The sequence below is a fragment of the Polistes canadensis genome, unplaced genomic scaffold (genome assembly GCF_001313835.1).
Source record: "Polistes canadensis isolate GaletaPanama2010 unplaced genomic scaffold, ASM131383v1 scaffold_66, whole genome shotgun sequence".
Lineage (NCBI taxonomy): Eukaryota > Metazoa > Arthropoda > Insecta > Hymenoptera > Vespidae > Polistes > Polistes canadensis.
The window spans coordinates 523,226-550,436 of NW_014569613.1; the positions used below are offsets into that span (position 1 = coordinate 523,226).

General features: G+C 36.2%; 1 protein-coding gene across 2 annotated transcripts; it reads right to left on the reverse strand.

Annotated features, from left to right (window-relative positions):
* On the reverse strand, nucleotides 1-27,002 carry LOC106786128 (histone acetyltransferase KAT6B). 2 transcript variants are annotated; one of them, XM_014747205.1, is made up of 7 exons: nucleotides 26,300-27,002; nucleotides 25,595-26,127; nucleotides 14,920-15,719; nucleotides 9,243-9,727; nucleotides 7,436-8,970; nucleotides 5,337-5,722; nucleotides 1-5,249 (listed from the first exon to the last, which is right to left on the reverse strand). In XM_014747205.1, the coding sequence occupies exons 3-7, from the start codon at nucleotides 15,475-15,477 to the stop codon at nucleotides 792-794; spliced, it is 7,422 nt and encodes a 2,473-aa protein (XP_014602691.1). In that variant the 5' UTR covers nucleotides 15,478-15,719; nucleotides 25,595-26,127; nucleotides 26,300-27,002; the 3' UTR covers nucleotides 1-791. The 2 variants fall into 2 exon arrangements, with proteins under 2 accessions (XP_014602691.1, XP_014602692.1); XM_014747206.1 differs by having other exon boundaries at nucleotides 8,882-8,970; nucleotides 26,300-26,990.
* Between the last annotated feature and the right edge of the window lie 209 nt (nucleotides 27,003-27,211).

A 27,211-nucleotide genomic window follows, 5' to 3' on the forward strand; every position in this document is an offset into this window, starting at 1 on the left:
TCATTATGGTAATCGTACCATGTTAATCTTTATTGACAAGTTAAAAGCCTACACAGCATGAAATATTTCAATAATAGAATATAACACACTTTTTCTCCAATGAAAAACAAAACCTTATTTTTCTCTCTGAACCAAAATGTTGGTTGTGTGGTACGATCACAATAAATACTGTTAATTTATATCTACGATTTGTTGCTAATACATCCTCCCTTACAACATTATAAATAATCTCCTTTCGGAGAAAAAGTATCTTATTGATTCTAATAACGTATTCATTTACGATTACTACTACCGAGCCTTTTTTTCTTCATTCCTAGAATCACAAATGTCGTACAAAAAGAGAGAGAAGGAAAAAGAGAAAAAAATAAGGAAAGAGAGAGAAAAAAAATATAGAAATCGATTTAAAGTAACAACTCGAAATAACGTTGAGTCTTCGCTTCGATCAACCATATCCTACTTTGTACTCTTTACTGTCACACTAAATGGTGTTTCTCCGAAATATAAGAACGAGATAAAAAACGGCACTGTAAAAAGAGTAGCAACCGAGGCGATCTGTACATAAAATTCAAAGAATCTCTATAGTCGTGAATGCTTACATAGAACGAATCTGGAAGCAAAGTCGGGGAAGTATGATAATCCGGGGTACGCTCGTGGTGATTGATGGCAACAAATGCGGAAGGTCGTGGTATTTTAGAGAGCGTTCACTTGTCCGATAAAATTAGTTCGTTGATCGGTTACGACGAATTGGAGTAGTTCGTCATTGAAAAAGAAATAGGAAATCAATGAGCCGACTAACGTGGCCTCATGGTACCATTCAATGGCTGCATCGCCAGGCTTCCGTTAATGTAGCCATGATACGTTGTGTACACCGCTGCTGGATTCTGCTGATGAGGATCCTGAGGATAGGGTGCAGGTACGTTTACAACACCAACGGGTAATTGACTCGCTTGGTTCATAAAACCACCCAGTTGTGCTGCTTGATTCATATATCCGGTGGTCGGTTGAGCGACTCGATATCCGTATGGTGCGGCAGCCATGAGATTCGTATTCAATGCCACATTCGGGCTTACCCTGCTTGCGGCACTCTGCATTTGCGAGCAAGTGCTACTAGGATCGAGAGTCTGCCGATAGAGACTCTCGCTGGGATAAGGTTGAGTCAGAGATGGCATATTTGAATTAGACGATGACCTCGATGTCGATCTGCTAGGTGGCCCTGGTGTACCTGGTGGCACTGTGTTTACATTGTAGTAATTTTTTGGATATCCTAAAGGTACCTGTGGAGGCGTTGGTAATTGCCTCGAAGTTTGCGGTGGCGTCATGGTATGTGGTATAGGCGGTGGAGGTGTCAAATTCATGGCTGGCGATGGCGTGGGCGGTATCATCTCCAACCCATTGGTTAACTGTTGTAATTTCGCCAAACTACAAGAATTCGTTGTCTGATGATTACCCGAACCCGAAAGAGACGGTGCCGGTGTATGATGCGGTGGCATCGGACTCGTTTGTATGTAGAAATTAGTGGCGGTGGTACATGGCGTTGGTGCGCCAGATCTACTGCTTCGATGTTGTATCACATAAGTGTTTTGGGTAGGAAAACCTTGTGACGCCACGGCCATATAGTTTCCTTGTGAAATAACAGCCATATTGTGAGAGTGAGCAGCATGCGTGTGTGAATGTGGATGAGGCACAGGTGGTACGCTCATAGAGGACGACTGTTGATATTGTGGTATGTGAGTCGAATGAGCTACAGTAGTGTGACTTGTATGTGATGATGTATGTTGCGACGTTTGTGTATGTGGTGTTGGTGGTGTCGTTCGATGAGATCTACTTTGTTGTGCAGATCTTGATCTATGAGTTGTTTGAGAACCACTAGCTCTCTTATTGCTATGCGATTGTTGGGTTTGCTGTTGCGGTTGTTGTTGCTGCTGTTGTTGCTGCTGCTGCTGCTGTTGTTGTTGTTGTTGCTGTTGCTGCTGGTGAGTCGATGGTTGCTGTGGTTGCGTCGTCTGGGATTGCGTATGTGCCATACTTTGACTTTGTGTCTGTTGTGCCATTGATAACTGCATTGGTTGTGGAGTATGTGACTGTGGTAAGGGTTGAGGTGTATGACTTTGTGGCATTGGTTGTGGACTCTGAGTTGGTATGTTTTGAGGTGTGTGAGATTGTGGAAGAGGTTGTGGCGTGTGAGATTGAGGAAGTGGCTGAGGTGTGTGGCTTTGTGGTAATGGTTGTGGACTTTGTGTTGGTATACTTTGGGGCGTATGAGATTGCGGAGTTCGTGGTTGTTGAAGAGATTGTGGCGTATGAGGTTGATGCATCGGATGTATACTGACGTGTGCTGGTGGTGTATGTTGTGGCATTGAACAATCAGCATATTGGACTTGCTGTGGCATGTTCACCGATACTGAAGTAGAAGGAGCTGTGATTTGCATTGAAACCGATATTGGAACTGTGACTGGTCCAGCTGGCATTGATGGTAATGCACTTGGTGGCCTTTCTACGCTGTTTTGCGATGCCAAATCACTGGCTATTGAAGTAGGAGATTCTAAACCAAGCTGACTAACATCTAAATCACATTGGCCATAATGTAACGAATGTACGGAGTTTGTAGTGGAATCAGGTGTGTATACACCCATGGAAGGTAAATCCGGTTGTGAAGGTGGTGTTCTTTTTACCGAACCAGGATTTTCAAGATGTGGTGTTGTTTTACCACTTTCAGGCGAATGCTGTTTCAACTCTTCAGATTGATTTTGTAATTGTAATGTATCTTGTTGTTCCACAATCGTAACAAGCTTCTCTTGTGGAGTATGTGATTGCACTTCTGGAGAAGCTACATTTGGAGTTGAAAAAGGTTCTTTCTTCTCTGTAGGCGTAGAAGGAGATATTTCTGTCTTTAAATGAGTTATATCATCTTCTTTTAAATTACCAGATGGTTCGTAAATCATTGTTTCTTCTTTAGAGATATCTTTCTCTTGCGTGGAAATTTCTGTTTTCTTAACTTCGTCTTCTTTTAATAAAGAGACTTCAGGTACCAATTTAGATGACTCCACACAATCGACAGACTTACCTATGTCAGAGTCTTTTTCCTGTACTTTCAAAATATCTTCTTGATCTCCAACAATTGGTAGTTGAGGATCTACATTTAACGAGTAAGATTTTTCCTTATCCTGATTATCATTACTTACACCAACTTGGTCCAAATCTTCGTTTCGTTCCTTTGACGCATTTTCCAACTCGCTTGAAAATTGTGCTACAGATTGTGATTTTGGTGCAGGTACTTCTTCTTCTTCTTCATCTTCATCATTTTCTTCTTCATCATCTTCTTCTTCGCCTTCGTCTTCGTCCCCACCTTCGTACTCTCCTGGACTTGCCGATGTCACTTCCGATCCCGTTGTAATTGGAACCGTCGCATTATCTTCTGTTATTTCAGGCTTACTATCTTCTACGTCATTTATTTTTCCTGGTAACAGTTCTGGAATAGGTAATTGTTTATCTGTAGAAGACGTATTTTTGATCTCTTCGGGAGGAGGAGACAGAGATGGAGGTGCTATGACTGGACTTTCAGCTCTATCTTTTGCAGGTGGTTCTGGTTTTAATTGTGGCATTTTAAGTGTTTCTATTACCGCTGCTTTTGCTCTTCCTCTCCTAGATATAGAAGATGTCTTAGCAACCTCTTTCGTATCTTGTTTCCCATTACATTGAGTTTCTTCAGACATCTTTTTCTCTTTCGTTTGCTTGGCTTGTAAGCATTTAGTCTGTCTACTAGTTACTTTTAGTAAAATGTCATCGACCTTACACTGTTTCTTTGCTGGTTTCTGATTAACAGGTGGTGCTGGTGCTATTACCTTCGGTGGTGTTTTTCTTGTTTCCACAAATTTTTCTTTTTGAAGATCTTTATCTTTAGATTTTTCTTTCTCTTTCAATTTATCTTTTTCTTTATCTTTTTCTTTTTCTTTATCTTTTTCTTTTTCTCGCTCACGTTCTTGTTCCCGTCCTTTTTCTCTTAACGATTCTCGAGTTCTTTTCCTAGCAATCACTTCAGATTTTTCCTCCTTTTCTTCGGTTTCAACTCTTTCGGAATGTTTTCGTTTTCTTAGAGGTGTAATTGTTGGTGTTTCCACCGCGGCGGTCTTCCCTACTCGAATTCTTCTCCTTGATATTGTCGAAACAGGTGTAATTTTCGATTGAGGTGATGTATTAGTGTTTTTTGAAACGTTACTCCCTCGTGCATTTCTTGGCGTTGATACGATAACCTTACTTTCCATTTCAACTGAATGCTTCTCAATTTCCATGCCTGTATTATTACTTCGATTATTATCTTGATCTTGTCTTTTTGTTTCGCTTACTTCCGTAACATCATTTGCTACCTTTGATTCTTTAGGCACTTTAGATTCTTCTCCTTTTTCATCCTTTGTAGTTTCCTTCTGTTGCGAAGGTTTTATTGATGTCTTTGGTTTTAAAGTAGATGATTTTCGCTGTCCTATTCTTCTACCTCGTGGTTTCTTCTTTATTTTGACCCTTTGTATTTTTTCAACGATCGTTGGTACAGATTTAGGTTCTATCGTTGGAGAAACTTCTGAACTAGCATCACCGCTTTCTTCAGGACTTTGATAAGGATTAGGTATTTGCGTTAATAATGGTATCCATCGCAAACAATCTGGATCGAGTTTAATTCGAGAACTCTTCTCTATTTTTGCCATATGTTCATCAACTTTATCCCAGTCTATTACAATAGCGATTTTAGAATTTCCTTCACCAGGCAAATGAACGGTTTTAATAAATCCTAATAACTGCATCGCTATACTAATATCGTGAGCGGATACACCAGTTTCTTTTGTTATATCAGATATTCTTATGTCAGTTACATTCCTGTGCGCATCTAAATATTCAAGTACAACACTTTTCCAAAAGGAATGGTATGACACACGCCCAAGATCAGATAAAGGTTTTTCCGGGGTACCAGGAATACCTTCGACTTTGGACAAAAGGTAACTGAATTCAATGAGAAATCTGCCAAAACCCTGCCTTTGATACTGCGGCAGCGTCATAATACAAGATACATTATACCTTTGGGCAGGACAGTGTTTCTCTTTACTGAAATATCCTATTAAATGACAGCCTTGTTTGTCATTCTTCGTTACAGCGTAAAATAAGAATGGTTCTACGTCGTAATAAAGAGTTTTGTGATCTAAGAATAATTTTGCCAACAAACATAAGTTTTGACAATAAATCTTGTTCACATTGCCATCGATCTAAAACATAAAATGGTAATAATATGTTAGAAATTATATTGATTAATAAATTATTTTTAATACTTTTGTTAAATTAACATTAAATACCTCAAAAACAGACAATCCATTGCACCTATAAATTTCTGTAGCAGGTGGATGCCTCCATTGACACTTATCCATATGCCTATCTAACACAGCGCGACTTTTTGTATATTTCAAACAAAATTCGCAGAAGAATAATATTGGCAATCTCGCGTATTCTTGGGGAAATGGGCTGGAGTACCACGTTTCTACTTCATAGCGTCCAAAAACGATAGCTGCTGGATTTCGTGTATTGTTGCTACTTGTGCTAGATGTGATATGAATAGACAAAGGTTCTTCATCGTCCCCGGTGGTTACTGTCAACTGTGTTGCTCTATCGCGAGCATCTTTGAATAATTCTACATCTTTTTGTGTCACTCCGGGTGGTAAAGTTTGGGATACAATTGGTTCATCTGTAAAACAAAAAATATAAAGTTCTTTCTTAAAAAAAACATTATTTTGAACAAAATATATACAGTAAAAAAATTATTGTAGTGAAATATCTAACGAATTCAGCTTGATAATTAAACGAAACTTATATGAAACAATAATGATATGAACGATAATATTACGATTAATGATATATGTTTGATAAATTTGGTCTTTCTACGTCAGAATACATACATAATATCTATATCAATGTACTAAATTAATACGTGAAAAACATCTTATTGTTAGTTAAATACGACAATGTCTCTTGCATTTGTAGATGGAATATATGTCTATGTATAATAATATCGAATAGTATATATTCGAACATATTAGAACAATTATCTACAAGACACAAAATTTAAAATCTTTTAAAACTCTGAGGAAATGTTTGCAATCATTAGACACTATAATATTTATAAATTACAGAAATAAATGGAAGGATTTAAATCGTTTAACGAAATTTATCATTAATTACTGTAAACCGATAAAAATGGATTTAATTGGCAAGCAGAGGTTTAACCAATGGCATTAGGAGTCTTAGGCGGCAATAAAAGCTGCGACAAATTGATGTTATTTCTGTTAATATTGTCAGTAGTCTTTTCAACAGCAAAGCTTTAAGGTAAATTTTATGGGATGTGTTGGCAGAGTATTAAACTTGGTTTTTATATTGCGGGGATAATTTTATAATTTGGATTGGTGAGTTACAGCAACAGTGCCTGCTTGATGTCAGCAGCAGCAGGTAGAGGCTTCAGTTTGAGCGGTTTAAAGACGGCTGAGTGAGATATGCCACCAAATAGTCTTTCTTCGCCCTGTAATCTGCTTATTATAGTTACTTCCATATTTTATTGCCAGGATATAAAGGTAAGGGATTGAAGTTGGACAAGGTTTGATGAAGCATCAATTTGTACAAGGATAACAGCATGTTTTCATATGATACTATACCATTTATAATTAAAATCATATTAGAATAATTTTCCGATATAACTTCTTTCAGAATAATCACTTCCGGTTCTTAAAAAAAACAAGCATTTTTTAAATTGTAGATTTTAAATAAAACTTGAAAATTTATGTCTTTATGAAATAAAAATAATAAAAGTATCATATAAAGTTGTGGAAGTTACATGTGTATTGCCGTGTACACTTAAGCATGCATTAATCGCGTGCTTCATCTTTTCGGGATGAGTAATTATAGTGTGTCAATCTTAAATTCAAAACATGCATTACAGTGATCATATAAATGGTATAAAACAAATGGAGACAAATAAAAATGATAAGTTTGCGTATATGTAAGTGTTCCTTTTTTTTTAGAAATAATGCCAGGTAAAGAAATTGTTTCCATTGATTTTACACCAGATGTTAAAAAAACACTTTTAAAAAATTCGTCAAAAAATGAGTCTCTCGAAAATAGTAAAACAATGAAAGAAAAAGTTGTATGAGCCTATAATACAGATATGTGAATGTATATATATACATATAAATGTGAATAAAACAAAAAAGCTCTAGAGCCGGAATATTCGTGTTACGTTGAAAGAAGCTACGCTCATCGGACGCACGTGTACACACACATCATACCACACCACACCGCCAACACATCCACGTGGTGGTGAGCGAGGATTAGATTAGAGGGAAGTCTTCATTGCGACTTGGGTGCATCTCGAGGTTAGGAGTTGTGAATGGGTGGGGTAGACTCTTACCCTTCTTGGTGGAGCAGGGTGTCGCGCGGGGTGTCGTGGTGGTGTTGGTGGTGATGGCGCTAGTACAGGCTCTTGGATTAGGCTTAAGGTTAGGATTAGATTTGACGGAGGAGTCGGAGCACAGGCCGGATTTCGGAGTAGCGGGCGCAGGGTGGCGTGACTGAGCTGCCGCCTCTGAGACCTTTTCTTTTTTTCGCGAGTGTTGCTGTTGCTGTTCGTGCTTCATTGATGAAGACGGCGATGAGGATGGTGAGGATAAATCAACGTCAGCACACTTTACCAAAGATGTATCATCTTTCATTAATTTTCTTCTTTCGTGCTCATGTCTTTTACTATTGACCGCGGTCTTAACTAAATTTGAAGGGGTCATTTTTAGTGGTTTCTCATTATTGTTCATAGAACCGAACAAGCTTTCATTCGAAGGTACAAAAATACCCGGCCTCGGGGTTCTAGATACTAAATCTTCGTTGATACCTTCAGCTTTTCTCCGCTCTTTCGACTTGTTCCTAGCACCAGGCGATACTTCCCTCTTGCCTCTTTGTCCCGTAGTAGTTTTAAAAATTTTGCTCGTTCTATTCCCATCGTCAGTGTTGGACCTTTTCCTTCTGCCGGGTGCGTAATTTGGCGCATGAGCACCAGTTCTCGCTCTACTATTAGTGGGAGCTGAAAAGAAATGACTTAATCCATCGAAGAGGCTTTTCAGTTGACCAGTTCCGGGTTTTATCTTACTATCCATGCTTGCGAAACTATTCGTCGCACTTTTTTGCTTCTTTGTACCATCCAGAATAGCGGCTGGCTGTATATGAATACCAAAGGTCGGTGTATTGCTTACATTGAGTTTAGGTAAAGGCGCACCGAAAGTATTGTTTATATTGCTAAAGAAAGGAGATTCCGTGTTCAACTTGGCAGCAGCCGCGGCGAAGCCCCAAGGTTTATCCTCGTTAAGATCACAAGAAAAGGGGCCCTTTGGTTTCGGCGTTTCGTTCTGCTCCTCCTCTCGGCTTTCTTCTGAGGAAGATGAGCCGCTGGATTCGCTTGAACTATTACCCTCCTCCTCCTCCTCCTCCTCCTCCTCCTCCTCGTCATCATCCGTACTATCACTCCCGTCAGAACTGTCGCTCTCACTAGCCTCACTGCTACTGCTGCTGCTACTACTAGATAGTGGTACACTTTTACTAGGCACGACTTTCTTCAAATTTGCGTTACCCCGTGTCGACCTAGGACTAACGTTCTGTGAGGGTCTACATTTATCACTGCCCCCCACCCGCTTTAATTTGTTGTGATCCGCGTTGAACACGCTCAGCCTAAAGAATTTTTGTTTTTCCTTGGAAATTCGGTCGTTTTTTTCTTCGAGCAGCCTACCCTGGCCTGCGAGTGGGGCGGGGGGTTGTGGTAAAGGAGAAGGAATCAAAGGTAGTTGACGAGGGGAGACAACACCCGCATTACCGTCCGAGCTGCAGTCCACCTGAGCCACTCCTGAGTTTCCTTTCTTGTTAGGGGTTGACGCTATCAGGCTTTTTCTGGATACAGTAGACCTACGGTTATACAACAAGGTAAATTCGTCAGTAACCCATTATGCCTTGTCTTCTTCGGTTGTAATTTCAGACTAACAAGGGAAGGATCTCAAGTGATAAACACTATTCTGATTTATCATTTACATAGGAATAATAATCCTTAGTGATCTTTTTAAAAAAAACATTTTTTTATAAAATACAACACACTGACAGTATTTCCACTGTAAATCCTTCCATCGTAAGTATAATTAAACCGAATAAGTCATCTAAATAATTATTCTCTGATCGCTTACTTTCTATTTTCACGCAATTTGCAGAGTCTTTTCCTCGCACTCGTAGGCGTATCTTCAAGTACAGAAGTATCCTGTGACTTGCGCCTCTTTCCATTTTCCTTGGAAACTGGCGTATGCGCCGTTTGACAATGTCGACATCTCCAAGGCGCTTTACTCTTCTTATCCAAAACGGGATCCAAACAGGTAGGGTGATAACATTTCACGCAACCAGCACACTTTACCAAATAATTCTGAGACTCTCGTTCTAACTGACAGCCCGCACAAATTGACGAACAACCATCGCACGACCATGTTATACCCCTATCAACGAGTATTGAAAGTTCGGGTGGTGCACAGGAATTGTGTAACGCGGCACCGCAAACGCTACACCTGCTCAATTTTTCCGACGTACTGCCACTGGTAGTGCTGTTACGTTTAGTATTGTTGTTATTGCTGGCTACTGTTGCACCAAGACATTCTCTGCATATTGGAAGTGGAGCTGGTAACTGTAAAGAAAATATAAATCTTGATAAAATTATGAAGCGAGGAGATAATAATTAAATATATACGAAAAGAGTTTGAATAACGTCGTCAACATGACAATTCAATCTTAAGTGGCCGTTAAAGATTGTTAAGGGTAAGCAAGCAATCATATACCCTTCACTATGTAATATAATCTATCTTTCTGAGACGGCGAGAAAAGAACAGGCGATAAATCATAGAACAATGTTGATGTTAAGCTTTCTACTATAAATAGCTTAATCTAGACACGATGGTTTCTACGAGACAAGAATGTAATATCATAATCAAGCAGTTGCAGATCACAACTACAATGTCATGGAAAGCTATCATAACAGCTGATATTTTTTTATTGTGAAGGAACGTTTACGTATAAACTTCACGTTGGTTTTGTAAATTTGTTTATTTGATTGGCAAACAAGTACAAATATTTGTGTAAAGTATCAGAGCAATCGAGTTTGGATCATAAAACGTAACTCTCATCGCAGTACTATGACCTTCGCTACCACTACTTGCGCCAACACCGCCATCATATCCTTTGCACGTTCGACACAACGAGGGTGCATCTTATTAAAGGTATAAGCCCCTTCATTCTCAAGGTATAACTAACGCGTGGAATTAATTTAGAGCAAATTTCAATAAGCGTGAAAACAGAAAATATAATAAAAAAGCAAAACGAAAATGTGGAGAGAGCTGTTAATAATTATAAAAAATGATAAAATCAAATTTTATTCGTATCATTATACTACTTTTTTCTATATCTTTTTACCGAGAATAAATGACAAGGAAAACCCCGCACAACAAATTAATATCCTTCTCACCCATATCTGAATAGTCACTTCTCTTAAATGCTTAGACAGACTTCTTAGCTTCCGTAACGAAAACTTTTTTTTTTACTTGATTTTATCTAATTTAACAAGGATCGTAAAGCGAAAACGATACCCTTTCCACTTTATACTACCTTACAAAGATTATTTCAAAGAAATTGTGAATATGTAGTCAAGCAACGGTTAGATTATCCTACTTCAGTAAAAACTAAAAGGCCATATGGCGTGATACCTGTCACGCATGTTGCATTTCACGCTTGGCTCTGCTACGAACACATTAAAATACGCGGTACGCGATGAGTTCTATTTGATTGTAAGATAATATTCAATATTTGAATTTTCAAACTAAATAAATAAATTAATTAGAAGAATATCTCAATTGCAATATACAAATTTATTTGTAAATTACTCCCTGAACTTAGCTCAAACACACGCGCGCATTATATGTATATTAGACATAACAATTAATTTGGTGCTTTGATTATTAAAATCGTCATTTGTTCATCAATGAATTCGGCAGTTGCTTGAAAGATGGAACAAAGTCATCGAAAATATAAAAACTATTTAGAAAAATCACAGACGTATTATACTTTACAAATAAATACTAAATTTGTTAAAAAGGCATTGAGTTAATTGCTACACCTCTAATATATTTATATATCATAATAGGAACAAATACGATAGGAAGTAACGGTAAATACTCGTAGTATTTCTTTAATACATAACTAGTATCATGCAATTCGATCGATACCGAGCTCGAAAAGATATTGAGCATGCAATACGATGCATTACAAACTGGCGAATGCACATAGTTACACGCAATTCAAACAGCTGGCAAATGCTTTTTATTAATAATGAAATACGAAAGGTCGACGTACAAGCTAACGTACGCACTTCTTACGCTTAATTTTATCGTTATTACATAATCGTACGATGATCTATGAGAGATCTTGGGAACAATCAAGGTGATAATCACGATTTTTCAAATCGCGTGAAAATATCACTACGAGGAAAATAATCATGAACTCGTGACATTTGAGGTTAACGATCTCTTGAGAATCTCGTTATATACAGGGTGTACTCGAATTGACGGTACAACCGCGAAGATTATGATTTTACATGAGAAAATAAGTAAAAAATGAAGAATAAAATTTGTCCACACACGGGACACCGTTACCGACTTTGAAAGTTCGCAAGGAACGCATGCACTCAATTACGTTTCCACTCCACGGATTTCGCTGTAGACGATACCTGCTCGGATTTATGTTTGTAAACATAGCCGAGAATTATACGTAACGTCATCACATTTATTTGTTGTAAAATTAAATAGAAAAATAAAAAAAACACGATATTTAACAAGAATTAGATAAAAAATATACTGCAGCCAATTTATACTGTTATCTTAAAATTATGTGCAAACAAAATTATAAAATTTGCAAGGAAATTGAATGATTTCCTTTATACGTAAATATATAAGTGTAAAAAAAGGCGAACGAGTTTTATAATAAATATTATATTTTATCACTTTTAAATACGTTTAAAAAAAAAAAGATCCATAACGTTGGGAACATAATAATAGTTCATGGTTTTAAGCTGTTTCACAAAGTTTCACAACTTTGCATTTCAATGGAATAAATAGATGCGTAACAGTCGGAAAGAGAGTGCATGTGACGTGTTCCATCTTTCGGTCCAACGACCTGTTGCTCTATAGATGCCTACGGAGAATCAAAAACCGTCGTTGTACCGTTCGATTGGTCGATCGGATTATACGTAGTCCCTTTCTATGTTATATATTATACTATAAGTACTTAGATCGAAATTTTCATTTTATTTTGCTAACGAACGAGTTAAATTCGCATTCCACATCTGCAAGAATAATTTTTGTTCTCCATACGCTAGGTACATTACGTTTAAAAGAAAGAGACAAGAGGGATAAAGGAGGAAAAAAACAAACTGGAAGAGAAAAGTATGTCGATCTACGTTGATACGAACGACGACGTATCGTAATTTACATTTATTGAAAAAGACGACAGTTAGTTATATATATCCAAAAAGGAGAAGAAAAAAAAAAAAGAAATGTGTAAGCAAGATTATTTTTATGAATAAAGTTAATATTGAAAAATGCGCGGGAAAGGGAGAACACGTGCAACGTGGCGACGCATAACGGCGAAAGGAAAAAGCTATATAGGTAGGTAGGAGAACCACACCACGATTGGCAGTCTCGCGTCTGCGTACACCGTTTTCGAGATTACTCCGCGTTCTCCGACAGCGGACAGCACGTAAAACACGAACGCCGCAACGGGCCACGCGAGCAGGTGAGAAGAATACGAAGGTGGGGGGAAGGTATGTATGTATGTATGTATGTGTATACGTCGAGTGATTCCATGCGCGCAAAGGATCAATAAGAGAAGCGATATACAAACGACTCGCCGGAAGTCGGTCGAGATAGCGCATCGTCGTTCCCCTCTTTGCCTCTCCCATAGCTTTCTTCATCTCTCTCTCTTTCCCTCTCCCTCACCCCGAACAAACAGTTTCGTTCAAAAGAGAAAGAGATGAAAGGATTCTATGGCCTTACGCCTCCTCCTCTCCTTCTCTTCCATACCCTTCCACCTCTCATACTACAACACTACGCTCCATACATTCTTCCTTCCCTCTCAACCAAGAGACTTCTCGAGGCGTGGGCATACGGCGTGACTTGACCAACCGCGCAAAGAAAGGACTGGTAACAAGCGCGTAATATTTTCTTGCTTGATTCGTACGAAAAGACATTGCGCGTGATACCCCGCGCACCGTTGCTCCTAACCACCGTGTTCGGCCATCTTTGCTGTTTTAGTTTCTTCTTTGTGTATTCGTCGGTTCGTTCATTTGTTGGGGGGGTTCATGTTAATATGTCCTCTCTTTTTTCACGTATATGAATAATTTTCGACATTCCAAAAAATCAAAAACTAAAGGAAACTTTATTCCGCTCATTCAATCACTTACTATGACCTTTGCTAATTGACTATTATTTATTTATTTTATTCTTTGTCACAATTTTATATCGTGATCCTATAATTTAATAGAGCTCTCGAATATTTTTGTTGATATATGGACATATAATTTTTTTTTATTTATATAAGATCTGTATTACTTTACGATTGCAGGAAAATTTAATTCACCTTAATTGATATGGATTATTAAGGAGTTCTATAAACGAAAACACAATAATACAATGTATGTTTTTAAAAAAGAAAAAACAGGGAACCAACTACTAACTGACGCAAATGCCGAAGAGTTTGTTACAGAATTTATGACTACTCACAATCAGAAAGAGAAAAAAAGAGAAAGGGTGGGAGTAGTGTTGGTACGCCAACCGCGAAAAATGTATCGACCCGTTACCCTTTCGCTGTACGATTTCATTCCATTTTTACGCCACTGTTAGCGTTTATTATTTCAATAAACTTGATTTAAAATGCATTTTTTTCCACACTGCGATGATATGTCATTCGAGAAATATTCACCATCTTGCTGCTAATCATTTCTTAGAGAGGTTTTACATTCTATCCTTTTATGCATACTACAACTGATTAAAATTGCCAACTATTCTTTTGTGAGTCATCCGAGTCAGTGACATAAGAAGTAACAAACTATTTCAACAAAGAAATAATTTTAACGGAATTTTAAGATAGTGAATCGTCGAAAAAAAAACTTGAATTTGTGAATAATGTTAACAATAAGATAAAAATGCTAACTAAACGTTAGTTTGTTCTTTACGATAAACTAGGCTGATATGTACAATTTTTTTACAAAACACGTGATCACAATTAATTGCTATACATTGTTCCACTAATTAGAAAGATTAAATACATATTAATATTCAAAGAAAAATGTCTGGGAACAATCTAAACAGCCTTTAACAATATCATATATAAAATATGTGCATAGTCTAATGAGTCGTAGTATTTTAATAAAGATAAAACCTTGCTGATCTTGTAAGCGTAGCATTCCACCTACGAATATTTTAATTGAAAAAAACATTTAGCAAACTAACCATGTGATCATCGACATCTTTATTGCCATTGACGATTATAAATATGAACGAAGCGCATTTAAGATTAATGGATCGTCCTCGATCTATTTTTCAGCAAGAATTACGAACAAACGTATTCGTGATTCTAGGTGAGCTGAAGATTTGGCTAATAGAAATTGAAATTCTAGCTACTTTCTTTGGGGTATCATCAAGCGTACGCATTTTCGAGATAAGAAAAGGGATAAAAGGCATAGGAACGTCTAGTTTCCCTTATCAAGTTGTCAAGTTCAAGGTCACGAAAAGCGCACTGCATCAATGAAATACGAGGATTAATATTACTGACCTTAGGCGCAGGAGTTTCCTGAGGTTGGCTCTGATTGGCAGCACTATCGGTACCACCAGATTTCTTGTGATATGGAGGCCTGTCGGGTTGCCTGAACAGCCTACCATCTTGAAGAACGAATCCTCTTTCGACCGCTCTTTTTGCGGAGATTCTCAGTGCTGTCCTGAGATCGCCTTCAGCTTCCTCTTCTACTGTGTGACTCTGTCTGATATACTTTTCGATGTTCTTCAGACTTGAGCCATCTCTTTCACCAAGCTCTCTCACAGCCTTGCCTAAGACTTTACTTAGGTCAGTCCCTCTACCAACTTTCAATGGTTTAGATTGCAAACCACCGGGATCTTTATATGATGATTGGCCCTTGTTGAAGATTTTAAGAACATCACCTCGTTTGACGGCCACCTCGAGGTGTTCCCCGATCTCTTCCTCGTGAAAATTATGATGCTGTCTTATTGCATGACATATACGTTCGACGCTCGGCCTTTGTTTCTGGCTACGGATCTTTCGTATTGCGTCCAGAAACCAGACCGACCATGTTTCGGCTGACTTGCTCTCATCCATTTCGGAGAATCACCGGAAGCAAGGCTACCGGAGAGAGAGAGAGAATTGTCTCCGAGCCCGATATATTATATATCGAGGCTCGGCTATGTTTGGTCCCGAACTCGCGGCATTTTTTCACATCTTACCAACGGCAAAGTCCATTTTATCATTCACTTGTGTCGCTTTCTTTCCTAATTTCTATTTCTTCTCTTATCACCTTTTCTATTTTTTTCTTTTTTTTCTTGCTTTCCCCGAGAGATTTCCTGAAAGTAAAAAAATAAAGAAAAATATTTAAGTATTCGTGTTAGTTTAAAAAATCGAATTGACATATTAATCGTTAAAAGTCAAATCGAGCATAACACGTAATCAGTCAATCGATCAACGAGACGATTATTTTAAAAGACGCGGCCGGCCCCGGCCATGTTACGAATACGAAAAGTATTCGGGCGAAAGTCTCACGGATTGCCACGTTGATCCCAACGATCGATTCTCCTGCGCATTGCCACTTTATCTAGATAAGATCTAGAATTTATAGCGGGTCATTAAAAAAAGATCAATGATCGAAAGTATTTAAAAAAATTCATACGTGAAAGGAAATCTTGTTCGAATTAACAGACGCAGGGTAATTAGGTTTTATTTTGATCAAATTTTCAAATAAAAGTGTAATTTCAGTAAAATTCATATAAATTAATGAAAAGTTTGTTATGGCTCCTATGTGTAATTGGACCAAGTTATATAGAAAGCACATCAACCAACACCCTTAATGATCTGAAAGATTTAAAAAAGAAAGTTTCACGATTTTAACTTAATACAAAAAGTGGCTTTATTTCTGTTGGATCATTATTAGTTATTCGATATAATCAGTAATAAAATTTATATTATATTTATACAATTTGATTAAATTTGTAAGTCTGAAATAGAAAGAACGGATTAGTAAGCTTAATGATTGTATAATGTAAAAGTTGTTCTATAAGTTGATAATTTCTTTTACCAAATAAAGATAAGTTTTTGCATAACTCTATTACCTCAATTTTTATTAGTTTATTAAAATCTTTTATATTCGTAATATTATTTATAAATTTGAAAAATTGAATTTCTTATAAAAAAAAAAAAGAATATGCAAAAGTGATTCACACAAGGAAAGTGATTTAAATAATTACGTAATATGTAAAAACGATACTTATTGATAGAACTTAATCAGAAGTTTGATCATGTCTTTCTTTCCCACGTCCTTTGACGCGTTAGCCTTTATCCTCTAGCTTTTACTCGACAATTCTACGTACCAATACATAGTATTATATCGATTAACAATCGATCGGTGAAATATTCGTGATTCCAAAGCTTGACGAAAAGCATCATCATCATCATCATCATCATCATCTAACCTAACCTTCAAAAGGTTAAAGTATCGGTTCGAGGACGAAGGAAAGGATTTTAAAGGTTGCCATCTATCTAGTGAAACGAACACGATCACGAAACTATTACGTCGTAAAACGATCTCTCAGTTTTCTCCGACTTTCTCCTATGAGTTTTAGATATTATTCTCCCTTCCCTCTTCAACCACACCATAGAAGAAAACGAATACGTGGAATAAAAGTAATATATTAGAGATACAAAGAACGATGAAAATTATTTCTAATCGCGAGCTAATGTATTACAAGTAACCATATTGCACAACACTACTAACCCGACCTATGGGCAAATGCGAGATCTCAATAGTTTGATCTCGCATACGCACCTAATAATATTACACATACCAAATACAGGATGTTTGAAAAAAAAAAAAAACCATTCAATATTTATACAGTATATAGAACACGCTATACTGATTAAAATTCTTAGTAACCATAGGTTGAAAAATCAAACGTTTCTGATATATTAACATTTTATTAATATTAGTATCATGGTTTACTTGTTGGCTTCTAAGAACACTTAAACACTGTATTCAGTCAAAGATAGATTAGACATGGTAGACCAGTTGCATGGCCCACTTGATCCCCCAATTTCATCAACCCATAGCATTCCTTTCTTTCTAGAATATTTAAAAATCAAAATATATTGTTCGTTGATAAATGACTTAGAAGAATTACGAAATCAAATCTACAATGTTTGTTTCATCGTCTAACAGAGATGTAGAATTTTTTTTGAGAAAGTTTGCAATTTTGTAAGAAAATATTAAGCGTTTATAAAAAGAGAAGGAGAACACGTGGAACACCTTCTGTAAATCTAAAAGCTAGTAGTAGTAAATCAATTATAATACTTTAGTAAAAAAATTGTTATATTTCAGAAATGGTTGACTTTTCGACTTATTATTACTAAGACTTTTTTTTATTACTTACAGTTAGTATAGTGTGTTATTATTATTATTATTATTATTATAAGCTTATTGTTGCAAATACTAAATACCGCCAATGTTCCTAACATCAGATCTCTCCTTTCGCGACTCTTGTACCTCATTTCGTTTAGATTTATTCTAATATTAATCTTCCCACCTACGTCTTGATCTACCCAATAGTCTTTTCCCATTAGGTTTACAGTTTAATATTTTATACACGATTCGATCTTTATCTATACGCACCACGTAACTTGCCCATCTTAATCAACGCAATTGTATGACATTAATGATATCCGGACTACAGTATAATTGGCGCATTTCTACGTTATGATGATTGTTTGAAGTACTTTTTTGTTCGAATATCCTAAATTTTGTCTCGTCTTATAACATAAGCAACCATAGTATTTTCAAAAGGAAATATCTCAGAACCGATTTAGGAATACGTGGCGCTTCTAGACCAATTTAATTTTATGTCTGCCTGATTAATTTGTTTTTATTGTTTACTTTTATTAAAACAATACGGAACCTGATACAAAAATTCAAATGGATAAACCATAAATGAAAAATGTTAAAAACAACACGTCCCTTTGTAATAAAGCTTTAAAGGTTATTACTCGCACCACAAACGCTTCTATTATCTGGTATTCTTTAATAATATTACCTTTTATACAATGTTAGCGTTCTTGGTGCGCATATGTTAATGCCTCTGGTGCTTAAATCTCGAGCTGGTCGTATCAGACGAAAGATTTATCTTGGAATTAAACGCTTTAGTCTATGAACGGTTCTTCAATTCTTCTTTTAACTTATTATCGTTGTATCATAACCAACTATTAGAAACAATGTCCCAACTACGTGTGAACAAACATTAAAGCTTTCAATAGGATGAGGAATACGTTCTGATCCATAACTTCGAGTCACGAAAACTCGATCGTTAAACATGGATGCATTATCGTAATCCTACAAGTAACTACGATATACCAAAAGCCACCCACCAACTCGAAGATCTTTCCATCAGACGTTTCACGATCTTTCTCATATTTCTATATTTTTTTTCGCCTCTTTTTACGCTTATGATAGTCAATCTAATTTATCAACGTCTTTATAAAATATTAAATAAACGAGTTTGAAAATTTTTATCTATTATTTGATCTTTGTTTTTTCCTTAGAAAAAAAAAAAAAATGTTAATAGAAAATTAATTGTGTCAATTAATAATGCAGAAATCTATCAACCTTCAAAATGACAAGCAATTAGTTAAACGTAATGGTGAGTCTCATAATTATATGATTTAAAAAAAAATAAGCAGCAAATTTACAAAGCAATAAAATTATGAAAACTAGCAAGTCATAGTTGTTCAACTGTAGGTCAGTTCACAAAATTGTAGGTCATTGAAGTTTGATAGCTTACTGCATAATTTGACCGAATTAATGATATTCAAGTTTAAAATTAGGAATATTTAAATTGTCCCGTTAAATCGATACTGTCAACTTGTATACCCCACGTAATCGTCCAAATGCAAAATCGATCAATCAATCAATCAATCGGTTGAATGGCAAGGACTTTTAAAAATCTTCTCGAAAAGTTAAAAGCAACGCGATATCGTTTGTTTCAATTCATTTCGAAAAATATAAAAGCGTAGCGATAGCGTTCGTTTCAATGCATGTCAATAGTACAAGCGCACCATCAATTGCGCAACACAGTCCGATACTCTAGCACTCATTGTCAAACGGTTAATACCTCGTATCAACGAATGTCACAAACGTATATATTCATTTTATCAAGATTTAAACTTCGAACCTACTTAAAAAACTTTCTTAGCCAACAATTTTTACAATATCCTATTTTAAAACAAAGATATTTGAAAGAATATACAACAAAATTATAAACTAGTAAATAACGAGCAAATTTATCCAAAATTATTGAGAAAAAAATTAATTAATAGAAAAGAGACGACATAATGAGAATAAAATAAAAGGTTTAAACCAACGTTTCTCAAATTATGTTCAACGAACAGCTAATATATATGTTACCGGAAAAATGGGAAATGCAGACATTGCCTAGGACAATACATGGCGCACAATACATGCGCAATACATGACGTTTTTAGGCACAACGAAGGAAACAGAAGAATTGTTATCTTATCTGGTATAATATAGCGCATAGTATAGCTGCACGCATAGTTTCAAAAATCCGCGCACAAAAAACCCGCTCAATGTTTCGCTTTTATGTGTGGTTGGTAGCGGAGTGTGTGTTGTGTGTCTGTTGCCCGATAAGTCCGTAACAATTCTTCTATTTCCTACGTTGCCTAAAAACGCCATGCATTGTGGGCAATACTTAGCAATTGCTAACAATGCTGGATTTCCCACTTTTCCGGTAACATATATATATAATTAGCATTCAGTGTTACGATTTTTTTTCGTTTGCATTTTGGAAAAGGAAAACGTTACATTTATCTTAAAACGTCCTGATATAATTAAGTAATTAAGTTACACTTTAATAATGTTATATCAAAAATGTGTCCCCTCGATTAGAAGACCCTAAACAGCCTAAACGCTTACGGCAAATCACAGGGAAACGAAATGCAGCTGCAATACGAGTTGACCTAGGCCAGGACCGTAAACACATCCCCTCCTTCCACCCTTTGCTTTCGCACGCGGATGTACGATAATAAATATTCTTCAAGAGAGTTTTACCGGCAATGGAAGAGCCGAAACAGAAGTTGGTAAGAGAGATAGGAAGGAAAGGGTCGATCTGGGTAGAGTTGGATGGCGTAGAAAAAGAGGTAGTAAAATCGAGTCTTTAAATTGATTCTACTCTTCTCAACCTCATTCTATCTCTCTTTCCCACTCGTATACTTGATTCAAGTTAACTACTATGCTGTTTTCTTGCCATGTGAATACTTCGTCGGCCTCTATATATCATTCTCTAAGAAAACGAACTTGTTTTCGAATATTTTTACAGCAAGTTCGTGTTCATTCTTCTTTTAATGTACGTACAGTGAACCACTTGTAAAAAATTACACAAATTTACAGTGTGGAATATTCGTAACCACTCCACACTGTAAATTTGAAATAAGTGATATTTACTTGTAATATAAAGGATCAAATTTTTATGGATTATCAAGCTTTCAAATTAGTATCAATTTGATTGCATAAGAACATTTTATTTGTCGAGAAATATAATTTTACTTTAAATGATAGAAAATTGATGTCACAAGAATATTTGTATTTATTGTACGTAAGATGTAATAAAAATATAGTGAGGGTTTTTTTTTTTTTTTATTAGTACTTGGTTGATCCTCCCTTGCATCTTATAATACTTTTGAAATGATTGGGCATAATTTGTAAGAGCAATTTTCTTATCAGTTATGTTAAATTTTACTTCTTTTATAATAAAATGTTCTTCTGCAATCCTATTTTTATATCAATTTAAAAAAATTTAATATTCTTAAAATATGTTTCTCTGTGTACACACATAGGAATTTTGAAATATTGTATTAAAAGAAAATAGACAGTGAGAATATAAATACTATCGTGACTCACTGTATATTGTAGCAATGAAAACATAGTTTCTCGTGATACAAACTTTAGAATTATCACGACACGTAAGCAAACGAGAAAAATATATAAGTAAATGTAATTTTTGTCATTCAATATGTAATACAAGTGATATCAGAAGATATCTCTATTGTACATCTTATGTGTAAAAATAAAAATATCGTTATCTCGTTTGCTAGAATCGATTTTATGCTTGTTAAAAATCAATTGAAACTACGATTATGTATTAAACGACACACAGCTGAATAATTAGGTATATTTACCATAAAAAAAAGTTTGTAAATTAATGAATGAATTCTATAATCAATAATTCTTTCGAATGACGCAAATAGTTTTTAATTACAAGTTACGTACGGCGCAATATATTTGACCCGCGTTCCTTGTTCGCGCATGCGAGATAGAAAAGTTTCCAAGTCAAAATAAGAAATGATTTTATAAAAGCATGTGGTTATAAATTTACATTAAGTTTGTGTATACTCAAAGAAGATCATATATCTCTCGTTTTTTCTTTCTTTCTTTATCGGAACAAAACATATGTATTAAGATCCTTCCACCATGTAATATGGAATAACAAAAAATTCCAAATATGATAATCGATGGAAATAGAATTCTTCAGTAACTTATTATATTCTAAAATAATAAACGAATTTATAGTAAATTTATTTTTTTTTTTTAATCAAATTCTATTAACACGTTGCCTGTCGCATAATTAAAGTAAATATCGATACTGATAAATTTTTAAATAATACCATTGTTTTTATAAAGGTTTGAAGAAAATAATGACATACAGAACATGCCAAAATAATTTTATAATTACAATTATAAAATATGAATGATACGTGACGACATTTTTTCTGTACGTAATTGTTTATAAAAATAAATGCAATTTTCATTGTCAGAACATTTCACAAAATATATCGCTAACTTTATCCTAAAATTGGGAATTAAAATATTGTTCGTGTTACTTGTTTGTATAACATCATTTAATTTACAACAGAAGTAATCGATTAAAGCTCTATTGCCAATTTCCTGTAACATTTTATAATTTTACGCAGTGGTGAGCTATAAGCAATCATTTGATCAGACCAATCAATTATAGATTTTTATAAATTATAATCTATTACCATTTTTGGACAGTTTGAAACAACTGATAATCACCCGGTGACCTCACCACAAATAATGCATTAAACACAATTGTACAACTCTCTTTATCTGTTGTAAACAAAATTTCAGCAAAATATGCATCCTATAATAAAAAATGACGCATGCGTCACGGGCAAATCACGTAAAAATACGCGGTGCGGTCAACGTGTTAAACGAAATACTACCTGATATTTTTTCAAATTAAAAAATTAACTGGATTAACTGGAAATTAATTAAATTTAATTTTTAATCAACTAATTACTTGACCTTAACAATAAAAATGATCCTCTCTCTTGATAGTTTCATTAAACTATTAAAATAAACTTCATTTAATGTTGCAATTTAAAGATAATTAAGCCTCGCAGATTACGTCAAAAGCAGTTGCCCCAAATATAGATAAACAATTAATTAAAGAGAGAACGTATTCAGAAAGAGATCTCGCATATAATTCGCACTTTAAGTCGTCTATATTTCAACAAAGCTTCTTCACACAAGTCGTAACTAAGACTTGAAAATGAATTGACGACCTTGACTCGAATTTGCTAATCAGCCAATTACCGGTACTGATTTCAACAAATTGCGTACCTCGTATATATATTTTTTTTTAACAGGCACCAACTAACTGTGCGCTACTTCCTATTAACGAAAATAAAAAAAAAAAAAAGCACAGCGAGATGCGACGAAAGGCACACGACGACCCTCCCAAGTATACCTCCTCCTGTTATAACCATCGAGCAATCTCAACAATCGTCTTTTTTCACCGTGGGAACGACTGGAAGCTGATAAAAAAGACGGAAATTGAACGAAATACCACGTCACACTTGACACCCGCGCATTTATATTTCCCCCTTCCCTCCTCGTTTCGCTGGACCGCGAAATTTAAATTTAATATTACCAATTTAATAGATCGCAAATAAACACACACATAGGACGAACAGTTTAGAAGAAAACATACTTCTCGTTTATCTAACACCCATTGGTTTGACCGAAAATATTCGTTTATCGTTTGCTAAATTTAGATCATAAAGTAGTAGTAGTAATAATAATAAGAATAATAATAATAATATGAAGTGGAATAAGAAAACAAACAATATACCATTAAGTTAATTTTAGTATGTTTAAGATTAAAATAATAATGAAAGATTGGGCGAAATTTTTTTTTAACCGAAAGAACACTTTTAAAAATGTACAGTTAATTCGAACCGACGAAGAAAATAGACGAGTAGAATTGAAAATAACAACTTTTATGAGGTTACGCGTCGTATTGCCTAATTTGTTTGGAAATAATGGATAGATCAAACTAACATGACAAGATGATATATTAGACGTGTATCATGAGATTCGAAACGATCTGGAAAAAAGTAAAACAGACGTGTCGAAAAATAAAGGAAGATTGTATATACTTATCGTATTCGATTGGATCAAAACTAGAGTATCACTAAATCGAAGGGGTCTTGTTGGTTAAAAAAGTCAAGAAAAAATCGGGACAGTGAGAGGAAGAGAGAAGTTGCGAAAGAAAAAACGAGACGGACAATAAGAGATCAGTCGCTACTATGTTGAACGTATGTAAGCGAGTACGTCAGTAGTACGATACGTATAAACACGTAGGACTTTCGCGATCTTGTTGGAGCGAGTGTAAGAGTAAGAGAGAGATAACGAGATAGGGAGATAGCAAGATAGCGAATGAACGAACGAACGTGCGAGTGAGTAAGTGAGTAGCAAGCGAGCGAGCGAGCGAGCGAGAGAGAGAGAGAGAGAGAGAGAGAGAGAAACGGAAAGAGTCTTTCTCGTTCTCCTTGTCTTATTAGCCCAAAGGAAAAAAGAGACAAGGAGAAAAGAGTCGTCGTGGTAGGAGCAGCGATCGAGTCCGTCGCTTGCTTGTCCGTTTGCTTACTCGTCGACTCGTTTCTTCTTTCGACTATAAGAGAAAGAGAAAGAGAATAAGAGCGAGGCAACGATGGAGCCGTGGGCGAAGAAAGACCACTCTCTGCAGCCAGCTGTAAGTACTTGTTGGGTCCTCTCGCCCGACATGACCCGACGACAACGAACCGATGACGATGACGATGACGATGACGATGACGACCGATGGATCGAGTGAAATCACGCGCGCTAGATGGAGAGAGCGGAAGAGAGAGAGAGAGGGGGGGGGAGAGAGAGAGAGAGAGAGAGAGAGAGAGAGAGAGAGTGTGAGAGAAAGAGAGAGAGCGCACGATCGACCACCTCCTGGCGACCGACGGCTCGTGCCCATTTTCGAACAAAAATTCCGTCGCTTAATGAATCAGCCGATCTTACGTTTAATATTAATTCGTGTATTTTCGTTTCCCAAAAAAATCGCTAAAAGATAGCCAAAGGATGACGATGTAACCGAACGCACAATATTCGTCCCCTCACCGCTCGAAAGAAGGCATCGCGTTACGCGACGGCCGAACAACGTTTCAGAAGCCCGTCGGGCAGCCATCTTGAGTAGCATGGCATGGTACGGCACGATACGACACGGCTCGTTTCTTCCTACATTCCTTCTTTCGTTACTTCCTTTCTCTATATTTTATCTACCTATCTTTATTTTTTCCTCCACACATTTTCGCGCGTTCTCGAATTATCAAATAATTACGCCATTTATTTTTCCCCGCAATATTTTTCATTAACTCATCTAAAAGACGAAATTCCATTTGGACGAGCATCGTCGTCGTTTTTTTAGTGAATGAATATAAATAAAAAGATGATAATAAAAATGAATAAAACGATGAATACTATGACTATAATACAAACGGAAACTCTCTCTTATGATATTACTCTCTCTCTCTCTCTCTCTCTCTCTCTTTCACATACCACACCATACACACACGCACTCTCTCTTTCTATCTAGATCTTTCTTATTCTATTTCCAAAGAGAGAGAGAAGCAAACACTTCCTACGAAGAGCTGTGTATATTCCGAGCAATCTTTCATCTTCTCTTCCTCTCTTTCTCCTTCTCTACCATCGATTCCTCGTCTTTCTCCTCCTTCACCTTCTCCCATTCTGGTACTTGTACAACCGCTGCTACTACCGCTTCTGTTACTTAAACTACTGCTGTTGCTATTGCTATTGCTGTTGCTGTTTTTTTACCTGGTCAAAATAATTCCACTTATGATGTATCCAGGATAACGACGATACTCCAGAGAAAACACAATTGTTAAACACTTAATTGCGTCGACACGCGCTTCGCGCTTAATCACCGATCACCAATTATCTCGCGACAACGGCGTCACATTTCACACAAATCAACAAAGGTTACCCACTTGACAAAGATGGCAGTCATCGACAGGGGTTAGATACACTACGCGCACGCGGTGAGAGCGAACTGCGCACACATTGCGCGCTCCTACGGCGCGGCAGAACGACGAACGATGTAGAACAACGAAGCAAATAGCGAATCAAATAACGAACCCAACTCTGAATTGCGGACGATGAAACCCGTACATTCACTTCAGAATATATTTGCGCGGCACGCGTCTTCGCCTCGACCAATCACCTCTTCTTAGCCAATCGCTCTCTCCATCGTCTAGAAGTCCTGTTTGCTCTCCTCGGCTCTACACGTGCGTATCCCACGGCATTGCGTGCTACTACCCAAGATCCTCTTTTCCTTCCCACTCCTCAACCTGAAGACGAATCGAAAAGAAAGAGGGGGTACGAATAACAATTACTAAACTCGTACATCGTACACAAAAATAATTTGCGTTCTGGAAAATACTAAACGCGCCCATTAACAGGCTTACCAATTTTTCTACGATCGAGAATATCTAGGGAATTTGATCAAATGCTTTTACTTACCTTACACCTGCCCCTTATTGCGTCATTCTTTTTCCATGTCGCTGAACTTTTTACTTTGATTAATATATTTAGTTATTTGCTCCAATGAAAAATTTTCAAACAAAACCAAGATTATCATTCGTCGTAGAAATAAGGAAAAAAGAAATAGAGGGTCGAACAAATTCGTTTTTAGCGATTCAACGATTTAAACGTCGACTCATTCGTCGTTTTATACGTGTATTCGCCGATATTTAACTAACAACCAATTTTCAGCCCCATAGACGATACTCTCCGTAAACCTTCACTCGACCGACATTTTATTTTTAATAAGAAGAGGGATGTTGGTATTAACAGGAAGTTGGCAATGCCGAATGCACTGATTGGTGATAGTCGATTATATTTCATTCTAGAAACGAGCCAATTATTATGCTTTGAGGCTGATGAAAAACTTATGAATCTATGCAAGTTTGTTAGAAACATAAATCGGCTTTCCTGATTGGCCCATTTAACAATGTTTCGTTTTATGATGCAAATAGCTTGTTCCTATCCTAAACCCATCGGAACCATTTATTTTCTAATGTAATACTATCGTGATCGACGACTTGTATAGGTTAGAATTGTATTTATGCATTATATAACTCTCCAAAGGATTCAAATATTTCAATCATGTAAATCAAAACGAATAGTAATTCATTTTAAACCCCCCGGACTTGTTCCTATGTATAGTATAATAGCTAATTGTAGATATTAAGCATTTTTTTGTATTATGACTCATAATTTAATTTTCAAATGATAAGCAATTATTCGTTCAATTCAATTGTTGTCTTAAAACGTGTTTCATCGTTCAAAATAAAATATTGATATACTTAAAAAAAATAGTATATTGTAACGCTAATATATGTATATTATAAAAATAATTAAAATATAGTTCTT